General features: G+C 44.4%; 1 protein-coding gene across 2 annotated transcripts in view; it reads left to right on the top strand.

The window, feature by feature from the left end:
• LOC139925580 (zinc finger protein 521-like) overlaps window positions 1–20,805 on the top strand; it is a 93,478-nt gene that overhangs the window by 30,162 nt on the left and 42,511 nt on the right. For both annotated transcript variants that reach the window (XM_071917016.2, XM_078287933.1), the window contains exons 4-5: window positions 12,061–15,572; window positions 15,802–15,886. In XM_071917016.2, coding sequence (XP_071773117.1) covers window positions 12,417–15,572; window positions 15,802–15,886 — 3,241 coding nt within the window. In that variant the 5' untranslated portion in view covers window positions 12,061–12,416. The remainder of the gene's footprint in view (window positions 1–12,060; window positions 15,573–15,801; window positions 15,887–20,805) is intronic.

The following is a 20,805-nucleotide window of genomic DNA, read 5'->3' as shown; positions in this document are numbered from 1 at the left end:
AGGGCTCTATGTGTTGTCATCAGGACTCCAGTGGTAATGTTAGAACGTCTCTCTCTCTTTCTCTCTCTCTCTCTCTCTCTCTTTCACTCTCACTCTCTCTCTCTGTCTCTCTCTGTCTCGCCCTCTCACTCTCTCTCTCACTCTCCTCTTCTCTTCCTGACTCGTCAACTTATTTGCATGCCAAATTTAATTAAAGGTCACCTTATTTGTAATTCTCCTGATATTTAAAGTAGCTAAGTAAGATAGCCATTGGATGACTGTCGTGGGTTTTTATTACCATGCCATCACATATGATGTTTCTATATTAGTGGTACAGTAGCACTATTTCTCCTTCACATTAATACCATAATAGTAATGTCTCTCCTTTCATAGACAGATAAAGGCCGGTGTCCTCTCGTCTATAATAGCCCAATGAAAAGAGTAATTAGCTGATATGGATGTTGCTGTCAGTGATAACTGATATTGGGGGACTATTACATCCACTCCACTGAATGATGATCCTTGAAATGGGTTCATCACAGTAAGCTGCTCATTGTGATAGACGTGAGATTAGGCCATGTAAGGAGGAAAACTCCCTCTTACTGCAATAGAATTGCATAAAATCGCATTTCCATATATGAGGTTACCTTTAGCATTAACAGTAAGGTTGCAATAGAATAGAATTACTTGAAAATATGATCTTGTATAGTTGAAGATGTAATATCGCATTAGTCTTTTTTCTGTGTTTCTATTATTAGACATTTGTCACCTCTAACGTCATTTAGTGATGTTTCTCAAGCAGACCTAAAGTGATACTGAGCATCTGAGATCTTTCCTCAAGTTTACCAGTATTGAATGGATGATAATTCATACGGGGGCGTTGGTTGGCAGTCATACCGAGTTCCTCTCCTGAGAGAGACAGAAATAGCCTCCCAGGTGGTGGTGTGTAACTAAGTAAATGGTTACCAAGCCAAGGAGTGTTGGGCCTATGTAAATAGGGATAGGAGAGGTATCTGGAGGGACGGGGGGGGGGGGCATGCGATGGGGTAAGATGAACCCCAATACTTGCTGTTAAGGATTCTGATACAGTGACCCTGAAAGTTTTCCATCAAGTATCAGTATGTCAGCATGCAAACTTTTTAGCAAAACAAGCCAGGGGAAAGTTTTTTTTTTTTCCAGCTGATAAATAGATAAACAGGAATAAATCAATGTGAAGTGATGGATGAATAAGTAAAATGCCCTGTAGTCATTTGTCTGGTTGTATTCAGGCCTCATATTCCAGCCCTGTTCTGCAAATGAGGATGAGGGCAGTGAAGGAACTGCTCCAGTCTATCTGTGGTGGGTGTCTCTGTGTGTGTGTGTGTGTGTGTGTGTGTGTGTGTGTGTGTGTGTGTGTGTGTGTGTGTGTGTGTGTGTGTGTGTGTGTGTGTCTTCGCAAAGTACTTACTAGCATTAAGATATGATGATGAGCTGCCTGGATACCAGAAGAAAACAATAGAAGGGGAAACAAAGCAAACCCCTAAATCTGTCTGCCATTTGCGCTCACATACTGTACACACATGTCATGAGTATTCTGGCACAGTTACTGGGCCAGGGAAGTGCTGGTCTGGGGCCTGGCCCATTCTCCAGAGACCCCCCCCCCCACCCCTCCTCTCCCTCTCCCTCTCCCTCTCCGCCCCCTTCCCCCTTCCTGTGCAGTGTGTGGACACAGTCTGAGGCGACAAGGTTGCACAACAGCCCACAGACCTCCACTTAACGAACACGAACATAGAAACACAGTCTGCCATTAGCGATCCGTTAAAAAGAAAAAAAATAATTAGAGGGACTGTGATAATTGTGTCAGGGGGGAAATAGATCAGACGAATTATGGGAAGAACCAGAAAATCTTGCCGTGGCTTTGTTACTTTGCTGTTGGTTCATTCCGACATTGATCCACCCTTCCATCTGTCCCCCTTTTCCTCTGCTCCTTCTTCTACTCTCCATTTGTTTCTCTTTCTCTCTCTCTCTCTCTGTCTCTCTCTCTCTCTCTTGGATTTGGGAGTGGAGGAGCCTTCTGGCTTTAACAGAGAGGGGATGAAGATGTTTATTCATCTGGAGGGTATTAGCGCCATGATTAAGGAGAGGAGGGAGTAGTATGGCTGATGCGACGTCTGCAGCACTCGCTCACAGGCCGCCTGTCGGATTCTGGCCAACACACCAGGAAAACAAAAAAAAAATGAAAAAAAGAACGAAAAAACTTGTAGTGAAATTCGAATCTGTTGGCAAAGGACAGAAGTTTAAATTTTACCCGTCTCCCTCGCTCGCTCGTTCCCGGTCTCACTCCCTGTCCTCACGGCTAAGCTAATTATTAATGAATGCGGTTTCTGTTGAACCTTGGAGAGGTGTCAGCGCTCCAGTCACTGAGGGTTAGGAAATCTTGACATTTAAGACAGGGATGCATGAAAATACATCGTCTTGCTTGAGTTGATGCTTGTTTTTCTTCCCCTCCCTCTCTCCTCTCCAAGATGCATGTTTTCTTCTCCCTCCTGGGCTGTCTCCAGTTGTTTTACCACTGACAAGCTGGGATGGCATTGAGGAGATATCAAATAGAGCCAAAGTGTATTAATCAGGGGAACCAGAGGCCATGGGTCAAGAGGCAGGGTCAGCCTTTTTCTGGCGAATGCTAATGCTAAAGCTAACACTCGAGGCTATTGATAGGCTTGTTTGTTCATACCGTAAACGTGATTCTGTGTAGTCCACTGCAGTGAGAGAAAAAAAGAGACTTGTTTTCTTTGATGGGCATTTGGCAGATTTACTGCCCTTTTTATTGTCCCTGTATGCTGAATGGTAGATCCAAGTGTCTGATGTTATCCTTAAAAAGTGGAATAATTTTCTGTTGAAGTCTTGCCCAAGTTTTATGGGTCACTATAAGGTAGTTTGATTAAAAAGAATTAGACTTTCTTCCCTGCATTCAGTGAGTGCTGTGCTTGGTTTTAAGTAATGGATAGTGCCTCTTGAAACTTGCAGAGCAAACCCTATTTTAATGAAGCAACCATACAGTAACTCAGCATATTTCTATGGCACACAATTTTTTCTTTTTCAAGTTGATCACATAAATCAAATTTCCGTGAGTAACTAAGAGAGGGGGAAATAAAACAGCAACCAAGTAAACTCTCGCCCGGCAAAGAGAGTGAGAAAATATTGGTAGAGCAACAGCACAGCACAGCACAACACAGCGCTGCAGCATCTCTCACAGTGGCTGACTGGCTGACTGGCTGGCGGACTGTCCACTGGGTCCTGCGCCTGGTCTGCCGCAGTGTTGAGGGAGCAGCACACACACACACACACATTCTCCCCTGCCTATTGAAGCCCAGCCCATCCCAGCCCGGTCCCGCCTGGCCCAGCACTCCCTTAGAGCCAGTGCAGTGAGGCAGGCGGTGAAGGGGCATGCTGGGGGACAGATTGTCATCCTCCTCTCTCCCCCTGGGAGGCCCACTGTGGCTGCGGGTCTCGCCAAGACCTGGGGAACAGCCTCCTTCCTGTTTGTGCCCTAGTCTACCTGCAACGGTCAACTGTCCTTCCTCTCCACACCACCGGCCTCTCGGCTCCAGCGGGGCCGCTTGGAATTCCGGGCCCCGTGACAACATGTCGCCGTGGACACCCCCCGCCCCGCCCCCCACTGTCCCACCCCCGCCCCCGCTGCCGCCCACACCCACGCACACTGCACCACCTACACCCAACACACACGACTCTACCTTGTGACCTTGTGACCATCTTGCTTTCCACCACAGCTACGACTTACTGCTGCCAAAGCTTAAGAGATGCTGCCTGTTTGTAAACTAGGAACAGATATAGTATACTGTACAATGAAACAATTCCACTTAATTAAAATGAGTTTTACCATAGTGATAATGTCTGTGCAATTAAAACACATTTATACATGATGTTAAAACACTATATCCAGTGTCACAGAGATAAGGCCATACAGTGCCATGAAAAGTATTTTGAGTCCAGTGTGATTCTCTGCCTTAATATCTGATCAAAATATGTGAAAACAAAATTACAAAACTAAAAAAAATCAGGAGAGAGGAGGCTAATATTTTCTCACAGCACTGGATATGATTTCTCTTATCAATATTATGGAAAATAGGTTGGCAAAACCTTTGTCTAGAAGAAATCAGCTACCACAAGCCACAGGGTGAAGAACACATTTACAGTAATACACTTGTGCACACACACACACACACACACACACACTATAAAATGCCAGATTAAAATGACTGAAATACCAATCAAGAGCATATTATCTGCTCTTTAGAGAGAAACCAGCCTATGCAATATCCCAATCAAAGTTTTAACTTTATCTTTTTTTATTCTTTTATCAAAATAAATTAAACAGATATTTTTAAGAGAGAATACAAAACAACATATTAGTTTTGTTGACATTTATTATGTTAATGTAAGTGTATAATTAGCCTATATAAAAAGTATCAGATGCTGAGATAATGCATGAGCAGAACAACAAGCGTTTATCTAGCAGAAGTAAATCAATAGTGGTTAATATGATGTAGGCAACCAATTAGAGACTTATTTCATCTCTGAGGAAAATCTTGTTTTTTTGTTGTTGTTTTTTTTCAACGCTTCTAGCATTAGAAATAAACTCACATCACACTAAGCTCACCTCCCTCTGTTGCTGTTGAAGCTTGATCATCAGGTGGAGGGGTGAATCTGCTGGGACAGTTTGGCTGTGAGAATGAAGCCCTTTATACCGCTAAAATTCAACTGAAACAACAGAATGTCAATATTAGCTGTAACTGTATAGTCTCTGAAAAGTAACCTGAACATGAACTGTAAATTCACCTTTCTCTGTGAAAAATTGTGTAATTAACTGTCTTGCTTTTCTTTTCCTATCTTTCCTTTCTTTCCTTCTGAAAACCAGACATAGATTTTGGAGGTAGCATGATCGCACAATATAGTGATAACACTCCTGGCAATTTTGTTTATTTTCAGCCCTTTCTTGCTGCTCTATGATTTTCTATTCCTGATGTGACAGAGTCGTTTCTCCCATGGAAAAGACACGACAGACAGCGGGCTGGGCTAAACCATTTTTGACATAACACAGGGTGTGTTAGAATTTGCGGATATTTTGGACATGATGATATATGATAATTTCACTGCAAATTGTATACATGGCGTTTTATCTGTAGTTGTTTAAATCAACACAACGGAAACATTATTTTAGCAAATATTTATCTAATAGTAAAATTGATAAATTACGGCATATTCGAGGTCCCCTGTTCACCCTTATTCAGCGCCCATGTTCAGCTCCACACTCAATGTGATGCACTGAAGTGTTTACTGTGCTTTGGGTGTGTGTTGTTGACCTCAGAGTCTTGTAATAGTAGATAGCCAGTTGGTTATGGAAGAGAAACAACAACACAGTATTATGCCAGCAGTATGTCATCTCTGGCACTCTTTCAGGGTTCAAGCACTGTGGTTATGGATTGTTATGTGATGCTAATTTTCACAAGGAACACAATGAGGCGGATCCTGCACAGAACGCAGACATGCTCCTTGTTTTTAGAGGCTTGTAATTATTCTTTATACGTAAAGCAAAGTTATCACTGATTTCAGTTTGTCCACGTCTGCAGACAGACGTCAGTGTAAACGGGGCACGGCCCTGTGATAAGTAATGGAATTCCTTTCTTCATTCTGTCTCACTATCATGGAAAGAAAAAGCCTAGTAAAGGATGACTGGCCGCCCTACTTTTCCTTCTCTGGCCCTCCATTTGTCTAACTTTCCTGGGACGCCACTGGGGCGCTGTGATTTCTGGGACAGTGACCAAGTGCTCCTGTCTGAGCTGGGGGACGTGGGTAATGTGGACAAAGTAGTTGACAGTTTGCCGCTTCCCCACGGTTGAGAGACAGAGCCATGAGGGCCAGAATAATGGACACCCAGACCACAGACGCAGGACAGCGCTTGATGTTCCAGCTCTGCGTGTCAGGCCCTGTGTGAAAAGATCCCCATTGACTGCATTTTTGGTGTGTGAGCATCTCAATGTGTGCATTGTTGTCTGTGTGAATGTGTGTTGTATTGTGTTGCGATAAGGTGTGTGTATGTGATGTTATACGTCGAAGCAACACAGCGCTACGGCACTGGTGAAACCCTGGGAAGTGAATCCTTTTTTCATCCACTCTACCTTTGTCCAGTAACAGATAGCATCCTCCTTCACTGTTCCTCCAGTCGTCTCACCCAACCCCTCCTTCTCATCCTGTAGCATAGCGGACTTGATTGATCTGTAGCAGGGGGTGAGTGGGACCTGACATTTCTCAGTGATGTGTAAAAAACATATTGTGTTTGCTAAGAGAGAAAGAGGAAAAGACAGAGAAAGAGGCTGAGTATACACAGACACACACGCACACATGATATATATGATCCTCCTCCTAATATGTATCCTAAGGGACATCCTAATATCCCTCCTGCTTGTGCTGGTGTATTTGTTTATGTTTGTGTGTGCGAAGTATCAGTTGCATGTGAAAGACTGGTGCAAAAAGCCATGTCTGGGCACCCGGCACTGTCGTTGAGAGCTACTGGGAACGTTCAGTAGTCCGTTTTGACTGGATTTGATGTCGTAAAAACAGGGATGTAGCGGGACTACTGTGTGTAAAGCCCAACACTGGGCCACTTCCAGTAGCTCTGTGTGGGGTCCTGAGTCAACTGAGTGATTCAGTCATCTAAGAAGAACTGGAATTAGCCCCGCAAAATTGGAACCCCTTCTCTCAGTCAGGGAGATAGGATAATGTAAAGTCTCTGTAGCCACCTTCTATTAGATCTTAAGTGGTTGTGTCACGTACAGCGCCGTACATGATATTGTGTTGTTCAGACACACATTGCTATTTGGGCATCTGAACAGGAAAAGCTTCGAGATGACACATGCATTGTCCCAAGGGAAAGGCTCACTACTTTTCCCAGTAACTGTAAAAAAAAATCCCCTCTCTGAATATGAAGTGGGGTCATGGTGTTACATCAGACAAGTTGTCAGCTTTTTGTTTATTCAATGAATCCCCAATCCCCAATGTGCCACAAATACACTCACACAAACACATCTCTTATGACAACCTCTATGTACAGATCTGTGGTACAACACACAGGAAGATAGGGTTTGGCGGCTGAAAGCACAGCCATCCTTTGCTTTACTAGAATGGCTTTTGAACAAAGTCTAGCTCGCTGTAGAAGTGGCAGATGAGTGATAGCAAAAACACTCTCCTGATAAGATAAGGTCCTGGACCTGGATAACAGTTTGGCTTCCTAAATGGGAGAGATGTTCTCTATTGCTGTCAGGCAGAGATAAGCCACCTTGAACAGCTTCCAGGACCTCAGACACGAAGGCCCGGGTGCCAGTAGTGAGTTATTCCCAAACCACGGTCCCTGTAAGGTTTTAACAGGGTGTATGACTGGATAAAAACAAAACAATCACATAAGCCTGTCTACTGGAATTAAGCATGATGTTTAACAGTGGGCTTGGGGCAAAGGCTACTGACAGATGTCATATTCTCTGATGGAAAAATAAGTGAGTCACCTCTTTTGGTCAGGCCAGAGATGGTCAGCATTACTTCAATTCAAAGTTTCACCCATCTAGCTGAAAACATACAACAGCTTTTTTGCAGTAAACACTTGGTCTTAGTCAACTTTTATTTTGTAAAACCTGCATTTATATTGCTAGTGCCACTTTTATTTTGAAATATATTTTTGTGTGTGTGAAGAGAGCTGTATTTACAGCATATTGTTTTAAGGAGACATTTAAAAAAATATACGGCAAGACTCAAGTGTGGGTTGAGAGTAACAGAGTAATTTTGCTCAGGCACTGTAAGTAAATAAAGTTTTAATGTATTTGTACTTTCCATTTTAAGGATTTCTTATTTTCTCTACCAAATTTCAAACCAAATATCTTAGTTTTAATATTACATTTAATGTAATGGTTAATGATTCCTTATTTTCCTGCCTCTTTAACGTTTGACACTTACACATAAAGGGCATTGGATTTTCTCTCAATGTATCATTGTCAAACTACTTTTGTTGCACACCTTAGCCATCGACTCTCTACTGAAAGGGAATTTTTACAGGAATTGAATGTGTATTTCACAGTAGTTGTGTGTGTCTGCTCAGTTGACTTTTCTGCTGCTGAACAAACCAGCCACTAATGTGTGTGAACGTGTTCAGTGTATTAGGAATCCAAAAATCATATGTTGCCTTTCCTCCAAATCCCGTGTGCAGATGTGTATGAAGGCCATAACAAGGTAGTTTATGTCTGCAAGTAGCCATTGATTATAATGATTCTTTTTTAAATTATGCATATTTTTGAACATAAAAAAAGAGCATTTAAAAAAAAAAAAAGACAACATTTGCCACCATATTTTAGTCCAAAAAGAAAAGAAGTTATCAGGAAAATGACTTTGTTCTCTTAAAAAAAAAAACAAGAGAGAGAGAGAGAGAGAGAGAGAGAGAACAAAGTAATTTTATATATATATAGATATATATATATTTATATATATACAGTATATGTCTTAACAATTCTCAAAGACATTAATTGCATAAATCCAAACATACTTCAAGGTCCTTGAAAGCGATGCCTTTGTTTACAGAAACAGCAATCCTACCTGGTCCCAACATTAAGGGTTTTATTTGAACAGGAATGTTTGCTCTGGGAGAGGGTGCTATAAATGAACATAGAGGAAGTGGCACACAAAGAGTAGTTCAGACTGGCTTGGAGGAATCAGAGACTTGCATGTGAAGGGGGAATTTTTAGAGGTTAGTTTCATAATAAAAAAAATATGACTGGCGTTGCATAGGGCTGTTGTAACTCTCCATTAGCCTTACATATTTTTGAATCCCTAAACTGAAAATCATAAGCTTATTTCTTTAATTAAAAAAAAGTCTTTTATGTACAGTAGCTGAGGGCTAAAGCAATATCTTACTAGTAAGTATGACTATGACACATTTCAAGCTGTCCCCTATATGAGCACTGCAAATGAGTTGTTTTGTTCCATATAGGAGACATTTAAAAGAGAGGAGGGGGGGGGGGGGGGGGGGGGGTGGTAGGGAGAGAACTCCCAGAGAGGGACAGGCCTTAAGATGGAGGTCTTCCTCCCAGGACGTGACAGGCTGTTGGCTGGAGGATGCTCAGGAAGGCCTTGGCAGACCAACAAAGACAGCCCTTCAGCTGCAGGGTGTAGTTTTTCAGGCCCCAGCATCCCCTTTGGCAGCAGCACAGAGAGTGCTGGCGTGCACAGGCCCCCGGCCCGAGAGACAGGGAAGTAAGGCCCGTTCTTTTATTTACTCAGGCTGCTGAGGCCTGGGCATTTCTTGTCTGGGTGAAGGAGGAAAAAAACAAGTCTCTCTCTTTCCTCTTGAGGTCTCTTGAGGAAGCTAGCGCTTTCATCTGCAGTTGTTCACACACTTGTCTTGGCCATGTGTTTGTATCTGTGTACTCTATGTGTACATATGTGTCTGTGTGTGCACATATATGTTCGTGACTGTGAGTGTGTGTGTAATGCATGCATGCATGCTTTCTTGTGTGCATGTATGTGTATGTTACTGAGCATGTGTGTGTGGGAGAAACTGCAGTAAGTCTCAATATATGGGACAGTAGGGGACCCAAAATTGTACCTCAATTCCAACTCTCTGAAAGCCCCAAACCAGATGGGATACACTTAGATTATTTTTCAGTATTCATAGCCATCACAGTAATACTAGGAAGAGTTAGTAGCCACCTGTTTAAAAATGTGATTCAGAGGACACTGAAGAGTGCATGAATTATTTACATAGAGCAGCTTCTGGAATATTTCACAAACCCAATATCAACACAGCTATTTTACCATATATTTAAACCATTTAGATGTATGTGTTTAAGCATGTTAATTCAATTAAGCTTCTGTCAGCTGAACTCAAGCTGTGGTCCGTATACACTCTTACTATAGGCTTTGTGACTTCCACATACCCCCCACAGATGTGAATTTATGTATCTGGCTTATTGGAGTAAAGGCACTAAATAAATAATATACATCAAATAAACAAAAAAAATGGAATGAGGTTGTTTTGACAGCTTAGTAATGTCTCAAGGCAAAGGCATCCTCATTTAAGACAGTAGAATTTCATTTAGCCTTGTATACAGGCCCATTTGTTTGTTTGTTTTATACTATTGTCTCCAAGCCAATATGTTTGACTGTAAGGCATTGGCTGGGGTCATTCTTCTTGCACTGTCTTCTTCTACCATACCCTGGGAGGCTGTGTGAGAGAGGGCAGATCCGCCCCCTCTGTGGAGGAGGGCATACCATTGAGTCACCCATCCTCCCTCCAACCAGGGAGGGAGGGAGGGAGGGAGGGAGAGAGAGAGAGAGAGAGAGAACATTGAGACATGCATGAGATAGATAAAGCAAGTAAATCAGGCAAGGTTTGCTCCTTGAGTGAGATGTGTGTGCAGAGTGGGCGCCTTGCCAGGGGTGGGAGGTTTCCGGGAGGGCCACGGTGTGGAGGTGGGCTCTCAATGTGCCGCTTTCAGCAGTTTGGAGGGGCAGGGGAATGGCCTCCGACCCCATCTGTTTCCTGAAGATAGGCCCTGATGGGGGTAAGTGCTCGGAGAGGGCATGTTATCCTGACAAAGGGCAGATCTCCCAGCAAAAACAACAGAAAGAGGGAGAGAGAGAGACTTGGATTTGTCAGCTGAAGGAGAACGCAGAGGTTGGATCCTGGAAAGAGCTTCATGCTTTTCCTTCGTCCCTCCCATAAATCTTTGCAGTTTCCTCTTGTTTTTCCCATTCCAAGTTTTGGCCTTTTGACACAATTTTTTTCTGAAGGGGTTGGGATTACGTTGTTTTATTTAGGTAAGGAAGTTCACAGCACTTAGAATTCGGCAGCGGGAAGAAGTGGTCTGTAACCTTTTGAACTTGTGGAAAGTGGTGTTCTGTGTTTTCCATTCATATCACTGTACAGTACACCAGTGGAATGGAATGTCGGCAAAGAAGTGATTTGAATAGGGACACATTAAAGTAATTGTAATAGGAATGGGGGTGTATTGTCAGTCGTCTGATGTTCCGTGTTCATTCTCTGCACCTGCTTGTCCTTGAGTGAGGTAGTTAACTGCTCTGTTCTCTTCCCCTATCCGTTTCCCTGTCCCCTCCTTGCCCCCCTGCATCAGCACATGGCACATTCATCCATCCAGTATCGGCTGCCTCACGGCTTAGCTCAGACCACGCTGACAAATATGATAATAATGCATATTCTATAATCTGATATCTATTGACTGATGTGCTGAAAGGCGCATGTTTCATGGAAATCATCTATTTTGCAGTGGAGGGATCCTAAAGGCTATGCATAGCTGAGGTTTAAATTGCACATTTAATCTTCCCTTTTAGCCTTGTGAACTGCTTTTCCCTGCTTCTTTTCCCTTTTCTTAAGGTCATTTTAAGGCCTCTTGTTTTTCAAAAAATATTCTGGTAATTGTTCAAGAATAATAGAAATGTTCTAATTTACCTCATGCCGGGCTTACATCTTAAAGCACACCCATTGTCTTGTGTTGGCTTTAAATGTCAAAGAGATTGCGTTTTGAGTCACAGTGGGCTAAGCCATTACATGGCCACATACAAGGTTAATTGTAGTAAAAGTATTTCCATTTTTCCTTTTCCCTAATTACACTTTAAATTGCATATTTAAATGTAACTTTTTAGATAACACCTAAGGAGAGGTATTGTTTCTGGTGAAGAAAAAAGGTCTAAGTTGCAAAGAAATCTAAATTCATACACCACTACCTTATAATTACCATGACGATTAATACCACAGTGGCCCACCTTTTCTATTCAACAGAGTGAAGACAAATGAGTTGCTAATACAGTCTGACAAAACACCTCTCTCTCTCTCTCTCTCTCTCTCTCTCTCTCTCTCTCTCTCTCTCTCTCTCTCTCTCTCTCTCTCTCTCTCTCTCTCTCTCTATCTATCTTTCCCCCTCTGACTTGCCCTTGATCCACTCTTTTCTCATCCACTTTCACACTCTCCCACCTTCTCTCTCTCTCTGTCTTTCTTTCTCCCTCTTCTGACTTTTTCTGCAGACGGTGCTGATATTGAGGATGACCCTTCGTGTTCTTGGCCTGCGTCATCTCCCTCCAGTAAGGATCAGACTTCTCCAGGACACTGCGAGGACTATGATTTTGGCGAGGAGGAAGGGGGCCCTGGCCTGCCATATCCGTGCCAGTTCTGTGACAAGTCCTTCAGTCGCCTAAGCTTCCTCAAGCGTCACGAGCAGAGCCACGGTGATAAACTCCCTTTTAGCTGTACCTTCTGCAGTCGCCTGTTCAAGCACAAGCGCAGCCGAGATAGACACGTGAAGCTACACACCGGTGACAAGAAGTACCACTGTGGAGAGTGTGACTCTGCCTTCTCCCGCAGTGACCACCTCAAGATCCACATGAAAACCCACGCCTCCAACAAACCCCACAAGTGCCCTGTGTGCCGCCGAGGCTTCCTCTCCTCCAGCTCACTCCACGGCCACATGCAAGTACACGAAAGGGGCAAAGATGGCAGCAGCTCAGGCCTTTCTAGAGCTGATGAATGGAAGTTGAAAGAAACCCGCAAATGCAGCCGATGTGAGGAGGGCTTTGATGTCCCAGAAGAGCTCCAGAGGCACATCGCTGAGTGCCATCCTGAGTGCTCTCCGTCGGAGGATGGGGGCCTGGGCGCCACCCTGCAGTGCATCTACTGCCATGAGCCCTTCAGCGATGAGGGCACCCTGCTGACCCACATCGACCAGGCCCATAGCCGCGACAGGAAGGGCCACACTTGCGCTATCTGCTCTGAGCACTTCCTGTCTGTTGAGGACCTCTATGCTCACATGGACATCCACCAGCTCCCTGAATCTAGTAACCATAGCAACAGCCCCTCCCTGCTGACAGTGGGCTACACCTCCGTCTCTAGCACCACTCCTGACTCCAACCTCTCTGTCGACAGCTCCACCATGGTGGAGACAGCCCCACCTGTGCCCAAGACAAGGGGGAGGAGGAAGAGGGCTGCCCAGCACACATCTGACATGGGAGGACGTTCCTCCAAACAGCCTAAGATCTCCTACAGTTGCATCTACTGCAACAAGCAGGTGTTCTCCAGCTTGGCTGTACTTCAGATTCACCTGCGCACCATGCATCTAGACAAACCAGAGCAGGCTCATACTTGCCAGTTTTGTTTGGAGGTTCTGCCCTCTTTATTCAATCTAAATGAACACCTGAAGCAGGTCCACAATGCAGAGGACCATGCTGCCCTGCTAGCCAGCTTGCCTGATGCCCTGCTTCAATGTAACTTCTGCCCTGAGGTGTTGAGTGACCTCAACGCCCTCCAGGAACACATCCGCTGCTCCCATGGCTTTCCCAGCCCTGTGGCCAAGGAGAGCAATGCCTTTTTCTGCCCCCAATGCTTCATGGGGTTCTTGACAGAGGCCACCTTGGAGGAGCATGTCCGTCAGACTCACTGTGATGGGGGAAGCCTGCGCTTTGACTCTCCCCTGGCTGTAACTCCCAAGGAGCCTATTGTAGAGGTATACTCCTGTTCCTACTGCACCAATTCCCCTATATTCAACAGTGTTCTGAAGCTCAACAAGCACATCAAGGAGAATCATAAGAACATTCCTCTGGCACTGAACTACATCAACAATGGAAAGAAATCCCTACGCACCCTCAGCCCCTCTTCTCCAATATCTGTGGAACAAACTACCTTGCTGAAGCAAAGCAGTTCAGCCTCTCGCACTACCAGTGAGTTCATCTGTAACCAATGTGGGGCCAAGTATACCAGCCTGGACCTTTTCCAGACTCACCTAAAAACTCATCTGGATGGCCTGCAGCCTCAACTCACCTGCCCACAGTGCAACAAAGAGTTCCCCAACCAAGAGTCCTTGCTTAAGCATGTGACAGTCCACTTCACCATTACCTCCACTTACTACATCTGTGAGAGCTGTGACAAGCAGTTCACCTCGGTGGATGACCTACAGAAGCACCTACTTGACATGCATACCTTTGTGTTTTTCCGTTGCACGTTGTGCCAGGAAGTGTTTGACTCCAAGGTGTCCACCCAGCTCCACCTGGCTGTTAAGCACAGCAATGAGAAGAAGGTGTACCGCTGCACCTCCTGCAATTGGGACTTCAGACATGAGACAGACCTGCAGCTGCATGTCAAACACAGCCATCTGGAAAACCAGGGTCGTGCTCACCGCTGCATTTTCTGCGGTGAGTCCTTTGGCACAGAGGTGGAGCTGCAGTGCCACATCACCACCCACAGCAAGAAGTATAACTGCCGCTTCTGCAGCAAGGCCTTCCATGCCATTGTCCTGTTGGAGAAACATTTGAGGGAGAAGCACTGTGTGTTTGAGGGCAAGGCCCAGAACTGTGGTGCCAATGGCTCTACTGCAGGAGGTGGAGAAGGCCAGGCGAAAGAAGATGTTGAGCTACAAGGCCTCTTGACAAACAGCCATGGTACAGGGCCAGTAGGAGGATCTGTGGTAGAATCCCAGAACAGCCGTGATGGAAGTGAGGAAGAGGTGGACACTGCAGACCCCATGTACGGGTGTGACATCTGTGGGGCATCTTACACCATGGATTCACTCCTCACTAACCACCAGCTAAGGGACCACAATATCCGCCCTGGGGAAAGTGCCTTGATGAAAAGGAAAGCGGAAATGATCAAGGGCAACCACAAGTGTAATGTCTGCTCCCGCACCTTCTTCTCTGAGCCTGGGCTGAGGGAACATATGCAGACCCACCTTGGGCCTGTCAAACACTACATGTGTCCCATCTGCGGGGAGCGTTTCCCTTCCCTGCTCACCCTGACTGAGCACAAGGTCACCCATAGCAAGAGTCTGGACACTGGCAGCTGCCGCATTTGTAAGATGCCTCTTCAGTGCGAAGACGACTTTCTGGAGCATTGCCAGATGCACCCTGACCTGAGGAACTCCCTGACAGGTTTCCGCTGTGTGGTCTGCATGCAGACAGTCACCTCCACACTGGAGCTCAAGATCCATGGTACCTTCCACATGCAAAAGACAGGCACTATGTCCACCAACCACCCTATCGGCCGCAGCAATGCCATCTCTCACAACCAGCAGCAACACCAGATCCAAAAATTCTTCAAGTGTGCCTCCTGCCTGAAGGATTTCCGCTCCAAACAGGACCTGGTGAAGCTGGACATCAACGGACTGCCGTACGGCCTCTGTGCATCCTGTGTGACAGCAGCTGGCTCCAAGAGCTCCAGCCCAACGGTAAATGGAGGAAGGCAACAGCAGCAGCAGGGTGGAGCCACCACTCCAGCAACAACTACAGCTACATGGATCCAGGGGGAGAGTCTCAGCCCTGGGGAGGGGAAAGGCAAAGCCGCCTCTTCATCATCTTCATCCTCCTCCACATCCTCATCATCCGCTGCCAAGACACGATGCTCCAGCTGCAATGTGAAGTTTGAGTCTGAAGCTGAGTTGCAAAACCATGTCCAGACGGTGCATCGGGAACAGGCTGGGGACAGCAACAGCGGGCAGCTCAGGACCCCCCAGGTGTCCCCCATGCCCAGAGCCAGCCCCTCACAAACCGAAGAGGTACTTGTAAATGGCATTGTTTTAACTGAGATTGAATAGTGCATAGTAGAGGTCTGTCATATTGTTATGTATTGTCATGTTAAATCTGTACTAGAAAATTGTTTTATTTAAAAAAAAAAAAGATTTATTCATTCTTGCTAATAATTCAAAAATTTCAACAAAAAAAATTTGACAATAATGTATATCATTATATTATATAATATCTTATTCCTCTTGGTCTTATGTACAGAAGAAGACATACCAGTGCATCAAATGTCAGATGGTGTTCTACAGTGAATGGGACATCCAAGTTCATGTGGCCAACCACATGCTGGGTAGGAGATGACTCTTTGTTTTATTTCATTGTGGTCGTTGCAGTCTTGCAATCATGCTCTTCATATAAGAGAGTGCCTGTGTAATATGTGTAAATGCATTTTATGGACATTGCCCAAAATATTTTGATAATGTAGCATAATATTAATCAATTTGGCTTTTAGCTTGACCATTTAAAGGTTGCAGTCAATGATTTTGTGTGACTGGTCATCAATACAATATACAGATCATGAAGGAAAATTCACTCAATTTCACAAAAAATGTGAAATATCTTACAATTTTCAAACATCATCTGTGCATACATTTTTGAGAGTGAAGGGATGTTTGTAATAAAATATTTGACCCTGTCTCATTCAGGCACACAAGTATCTGGATCACATCACCAAATAGGTGGAATTATTTTAATATTTTGACTGCCAACTGCATCCTCAGTGTTATGCATCTTATAAACTGACCATCTCCATTTCTGCATGCATGTGAATGGTTAAATATAGTATGTGTGCATGCTTGTGCAGCAAAATCTCTCCACTTCAAATCACTCAGGAATGGAGGTAGTTTGAAGTAGTGGAAACATACAGATTATTGAAATATGTTTAAATACCAGTCCAGAGTTTATTCAAAATTTTGAATATGTTTTTGCACTCATTCCAAAACATGGTGAGTCTTATTTGTGTTTACAATGCTTGTAATTGTAAAAATTACAAAAATCGGACACAATTATTGAAAAATATTTTCACATTGCTACATTTTTTGTTCATTGTGCCCCTTCGGTTAGCTGGTAAATTCAGATGACTGAGATTTGGATATACAAGATTTAGCTGCATATTCTCTTGTTCTCTATACTTAAAGACTTGTCAAATCAATTGAAAAAAAAATTGATTATTGAAACTATTATATTGATTGTTCATCACAGAATTATTCAAAATTGCTCATTTCCCTTCAAAAGATTCCTAAACAAAGGATACTAGTGTAACACTAACCTCCACGTTTTCAAAATGTCTTCACTTTTGGTTGTCATTTGTATGCAGGCAGAATAATTTGTAGAGAATAGACAATTGGAAAAACAGGTTTTCTTGCCTGCAGTAAGTAGGCGTCTGAATTCCGGTCTCACCTTCCTTTATTCATTCATTTATTCAGCTCGTTTGGCGGCTCTTTCATTACACTGCATTATCTGTTGTCTTCAGTGGGAGAGAGACTCATTGATCTGGAACCAAACCGCCTCTCTGTTTGGGACACGCTTCTAGGCGCAGGTGAATTTAAACACGGTGGGCAATTCTATCAGGACCGGTAGGCAATTCTATCAGGGACACACTGTTTGTGCATAAACAATCAGAGGCATGTGATTTGTGATTTTGATGCTGCGGTGTATGTGCAAAGGAGAGAGACGGGCTGAGAGTGTGTAGGTGTGTATTTTGTATTCATCTTTGCGATCTGCTCTCCCACTATTCTACTGGGGGTGCCTAATACAGTACCATGCCAGCATTAGTCCTTTCTCTCGCAAAGGCAGGCACGGAGCACACTGGGAGGGTAGAAAACAAACCCCCCTACTGGTTATTTTATGTCTTTCAGCCACACAGGCACACAGTTCCCCCATAATAGTGGAATTCAGATAGCTTAAGATAACAGGAGGATAGGTGATTGGGTTATGGTCTGATGTCTTACTTCTCTGATATTCCATTGTTTTATTTTCGACATGATCATGGGTTTCATCGATTTCCTCGAAAGGATTTCTGTCAGTTGCATTTGTTTTACATGTGGCCTGTAAAATAAAAAGAAAAGGAAATTCGTAGAAATGGAAATTGGGTTGAAAGATAGATGGAATCAAGACGTGATCACATAAAAAAAACAATAAAAAACAGAAAAGGAAAAATCGGAAACATTATAACTGAAGTAGGTATAAAGATATAAAAAAAAAACATATGCATCATGTTGGTCGTGTTGTGACACCAATGTTCATCTGACATGTCTTTAAATGGTTTTATGCTGAGAAATTGCAATTGCTCCCTCATTGAGAATGGGGTTAAATTTGAACCAGGCTGTAATCACTGCAAAGCCAATTTGGGCCAAAAACACAGAAAAAAATACTCATTTGGAAAAGCTCTAAATACCTTCTCCCTGAAAAAAGGGACACTTTCTCCTTTTAATGGCCATCTGCACAGGAGAGGGGAAACAGGGGGCTGGGGTCATCTCCGCTCAGCTGTCAGCGTTATTAGCGTAGGTAATGGAGCAGACGCTGGATTCATAGGGGTGTTGTTTTCATCCATGCCCCGCTCCATGGTGTCAGTTCACACTGATAACTCTATATATAGTGATGTGGCGTGACATAACCATAGTGCTAAGTGTATGGAACAACAAAACCTGAGCCTGTCTCACCCAGACAAGTCCATCTTAGCTGCCTTTGTAATACAATAGTCTCCCTAAGCCAAGTGCACTCAGCCTCCTCCCTCTCCTCCTCCCATCGGGCCGAAGGGCTTGTGGCTGCCTCTTCTGTATGACTGCCAGCACATTTTGATGCATGGATATTACACTCCGATGATGACGGTCCTGGTTCAGACAGAAAGCACAGCTCTGGTGCCTAGCTACTCGACATTTAGTATGATAATGGAGGTAAATGAAAGGGAGGGCGGTGGCCATGGGTGCAGAAGGGTGTGTTGCAGACCAGCCCTAGCCAAGCCTGTGAACGGCCCCACGTGTCTTAAGATGGAGGCCGCAGCCTGCTAGGGCCCAGATGGATCAGTACACATTTGCTGTACAGCTGGTCGCTCTGTTTGGGGACCTGGTGTGATACTCCTATGGAGAAAAAAATGATATCGCCACCATCCAAGGAGCAATTTAATAGCAGGCCAGAAGACAGCTGGCCACTCTTTAGTTTAGAGTTTTTTTGGCATGGCACACTTACAGAATTGAGGGTGTCCGATTTTTCTCCAGAGACACACAGATTTATACAGCTTTCAGCTGTTGTAGTCGCTATCAAATCCCTTATTTCTATTTTTCTTTGTTTGAGATTAAAAAACAAATCCCTCCGTCAGTGTAAACTATTTGCCATCATCATCTGTTCTAATTACATAGGACAAAATATTAAAAATCACAGTGCTGTGAGAAAGTTATCTGTTTTTATAGAGTACCTTTGAAGGTCTTTCATTGTCACAAAAGCCTGTTTGGTTTTATCAGCACGGCTTCATGCCACCCCAGTGCTTCACTTTGACCCCATTGTGAACTATGACATTTGGAGCCTCATGGGGGGCACGTTTGGCCCATTTATCGCACTGTTTCAAATGTCCCTGTGTGGATTTTCAGAGCCCTGACATGTTTTGAAGCACGGGCTCTGTCTTAGAGGGTTTTAAAGGTGAGAAGGGTTTTTGCTTTTCTGTTATATCTGCTTTCAATCCGATTCTCATCTCGCTCTGGTCCATTCCAAGCAGCTACAGCCAAGGTGGCAGTGCTCAGAAGGACAATCGTAAACAAACAAACCAAGCACATCCCAGAAAGTGGTTTTGGGGTCACCTCTACGGATTTTTGGGTTGGTGACAGCACTGAGCCTGAAGCCAAGTCAGGGAGGAGCCTTCTCTCACAGAGAGGAGCCGGTGGCCTGGTCGGCCCAGGCAGAGGGGGGCACTGGAGGGGTGGAAGGGTTCGGGGGCGGAGAGGGAAAGGCACATTTGCTGTACAGCTGGCCGCTCTGTGTGAAGCAGGCACTGTGGGCCGTTACAGAGCTGGAGAGGAGGGCGAGCGAGAGGCCTTTAGCTCTCCTCCAGTTTCTCCTCCTCCCTGTTCTCTCTTTTTTCTTTCTCCTCTCTCTGTCCACTATCTCTCTCTTTTCCTCTCTCGCCCTATCTAGCTTTCCCATTTCCATAATAACCTAGCTTCAACCTGGCAACACATATTGTGCTGGCTGTTCGTGATGAAACGGACCAGGAGGCACACTGTAACAGTATTTGAAGCTAAAACCTTGTTTTGTTGCTTGCTAAGGGCCGCAAATTATCCTTGACACATATCCTCTTGTTTCGGGCCCCTAGAGCAACTTGGCCAGTGTATGTTGATTACATGGTCTCCGTCACTGTCTCTACCCTGGTGGCAACACATTTACTACTCCATTAAGTGCTTTTCTTCTCATGTGCATAAACAGAACATGGTGTTTTTATTCTTTGTTTCGTTTCCTGTAATCCTCTTTGATTAGGTATGTCTGATGGTGTTCCTTCAGTTTCTGGGGCTCATTCATAGAGCACATACACATGTAATCTGTTAACGAACATGGCCAACACTCCCCATTTGACTCCTAGGGGGCTGGATCAGAGTCAGAACTCAATAGTCAACACGGCACAGGAACAGGATCAATCTTATGAAATAAATAAGAGAACAGGCTTGGACCAGCCAGTGGAAACAAAGGAAACCATGCGTGCCATATACTGAGTGTGATTTCTGCCTGCTTTTATTAATTGGTGATTAATAACGCCTCTCTGTTCGTTAGCGCAGTCACCTCCCGTGCAGCCAAGTGTGTTGCTGCTAATATGCAATTACGCACACCTTCCTGCTCGTTACATTATACCTCTCCCTGACTAATGTGGCATCCATGAGGAGAATAGGAAGCAGAGCAAGCTGCAAAAAGGGCTATCGATAAGATTCTCACTTTCACTTGCAAAAGTGCTACCTACCTGACTGGTTAGAAAAAAGTTTCTTACAAATTCCTCCATGTAACCTGGAGACTGCATTAAAAGTTTTACAGCATTGCAGAGGCTGTTTTGCTCTTCCTGGTGTTTTTGTTGTAAAGCAGGGGTAATTGACATCACCATGGGGATGCTCTGTTGCTAGGCCAGACAAGCTCGGTCTGATGTGGTCCTTATCTATTGATTTTCTTGACATTTCCCCACACCTCACAGACTAGGCCAACATGTGAGAAAATATCTGATGCTCTCAGTTCATA

This window comes from Centroberyx gerrardi, chromosome 13 (genome assembly GCF_048128805.1).
Source record: "Centroberyx gerrardi isolate f3 chromosome 13, fCenGer3.hap1.cur.20231027, whole genome shotgun sequence".
In the NCBI taxonomy this organism is placed as follows: domain Eukaryota; kingdom Metazoa; phylum Chordata; class Actinopteri; order Beryciformes; family Berycidae; genus Centroberyx; species Centroberyx gerrardi.
This window is presented reverse-complemented; position numbering and strand designations above follow the sequence as displayed.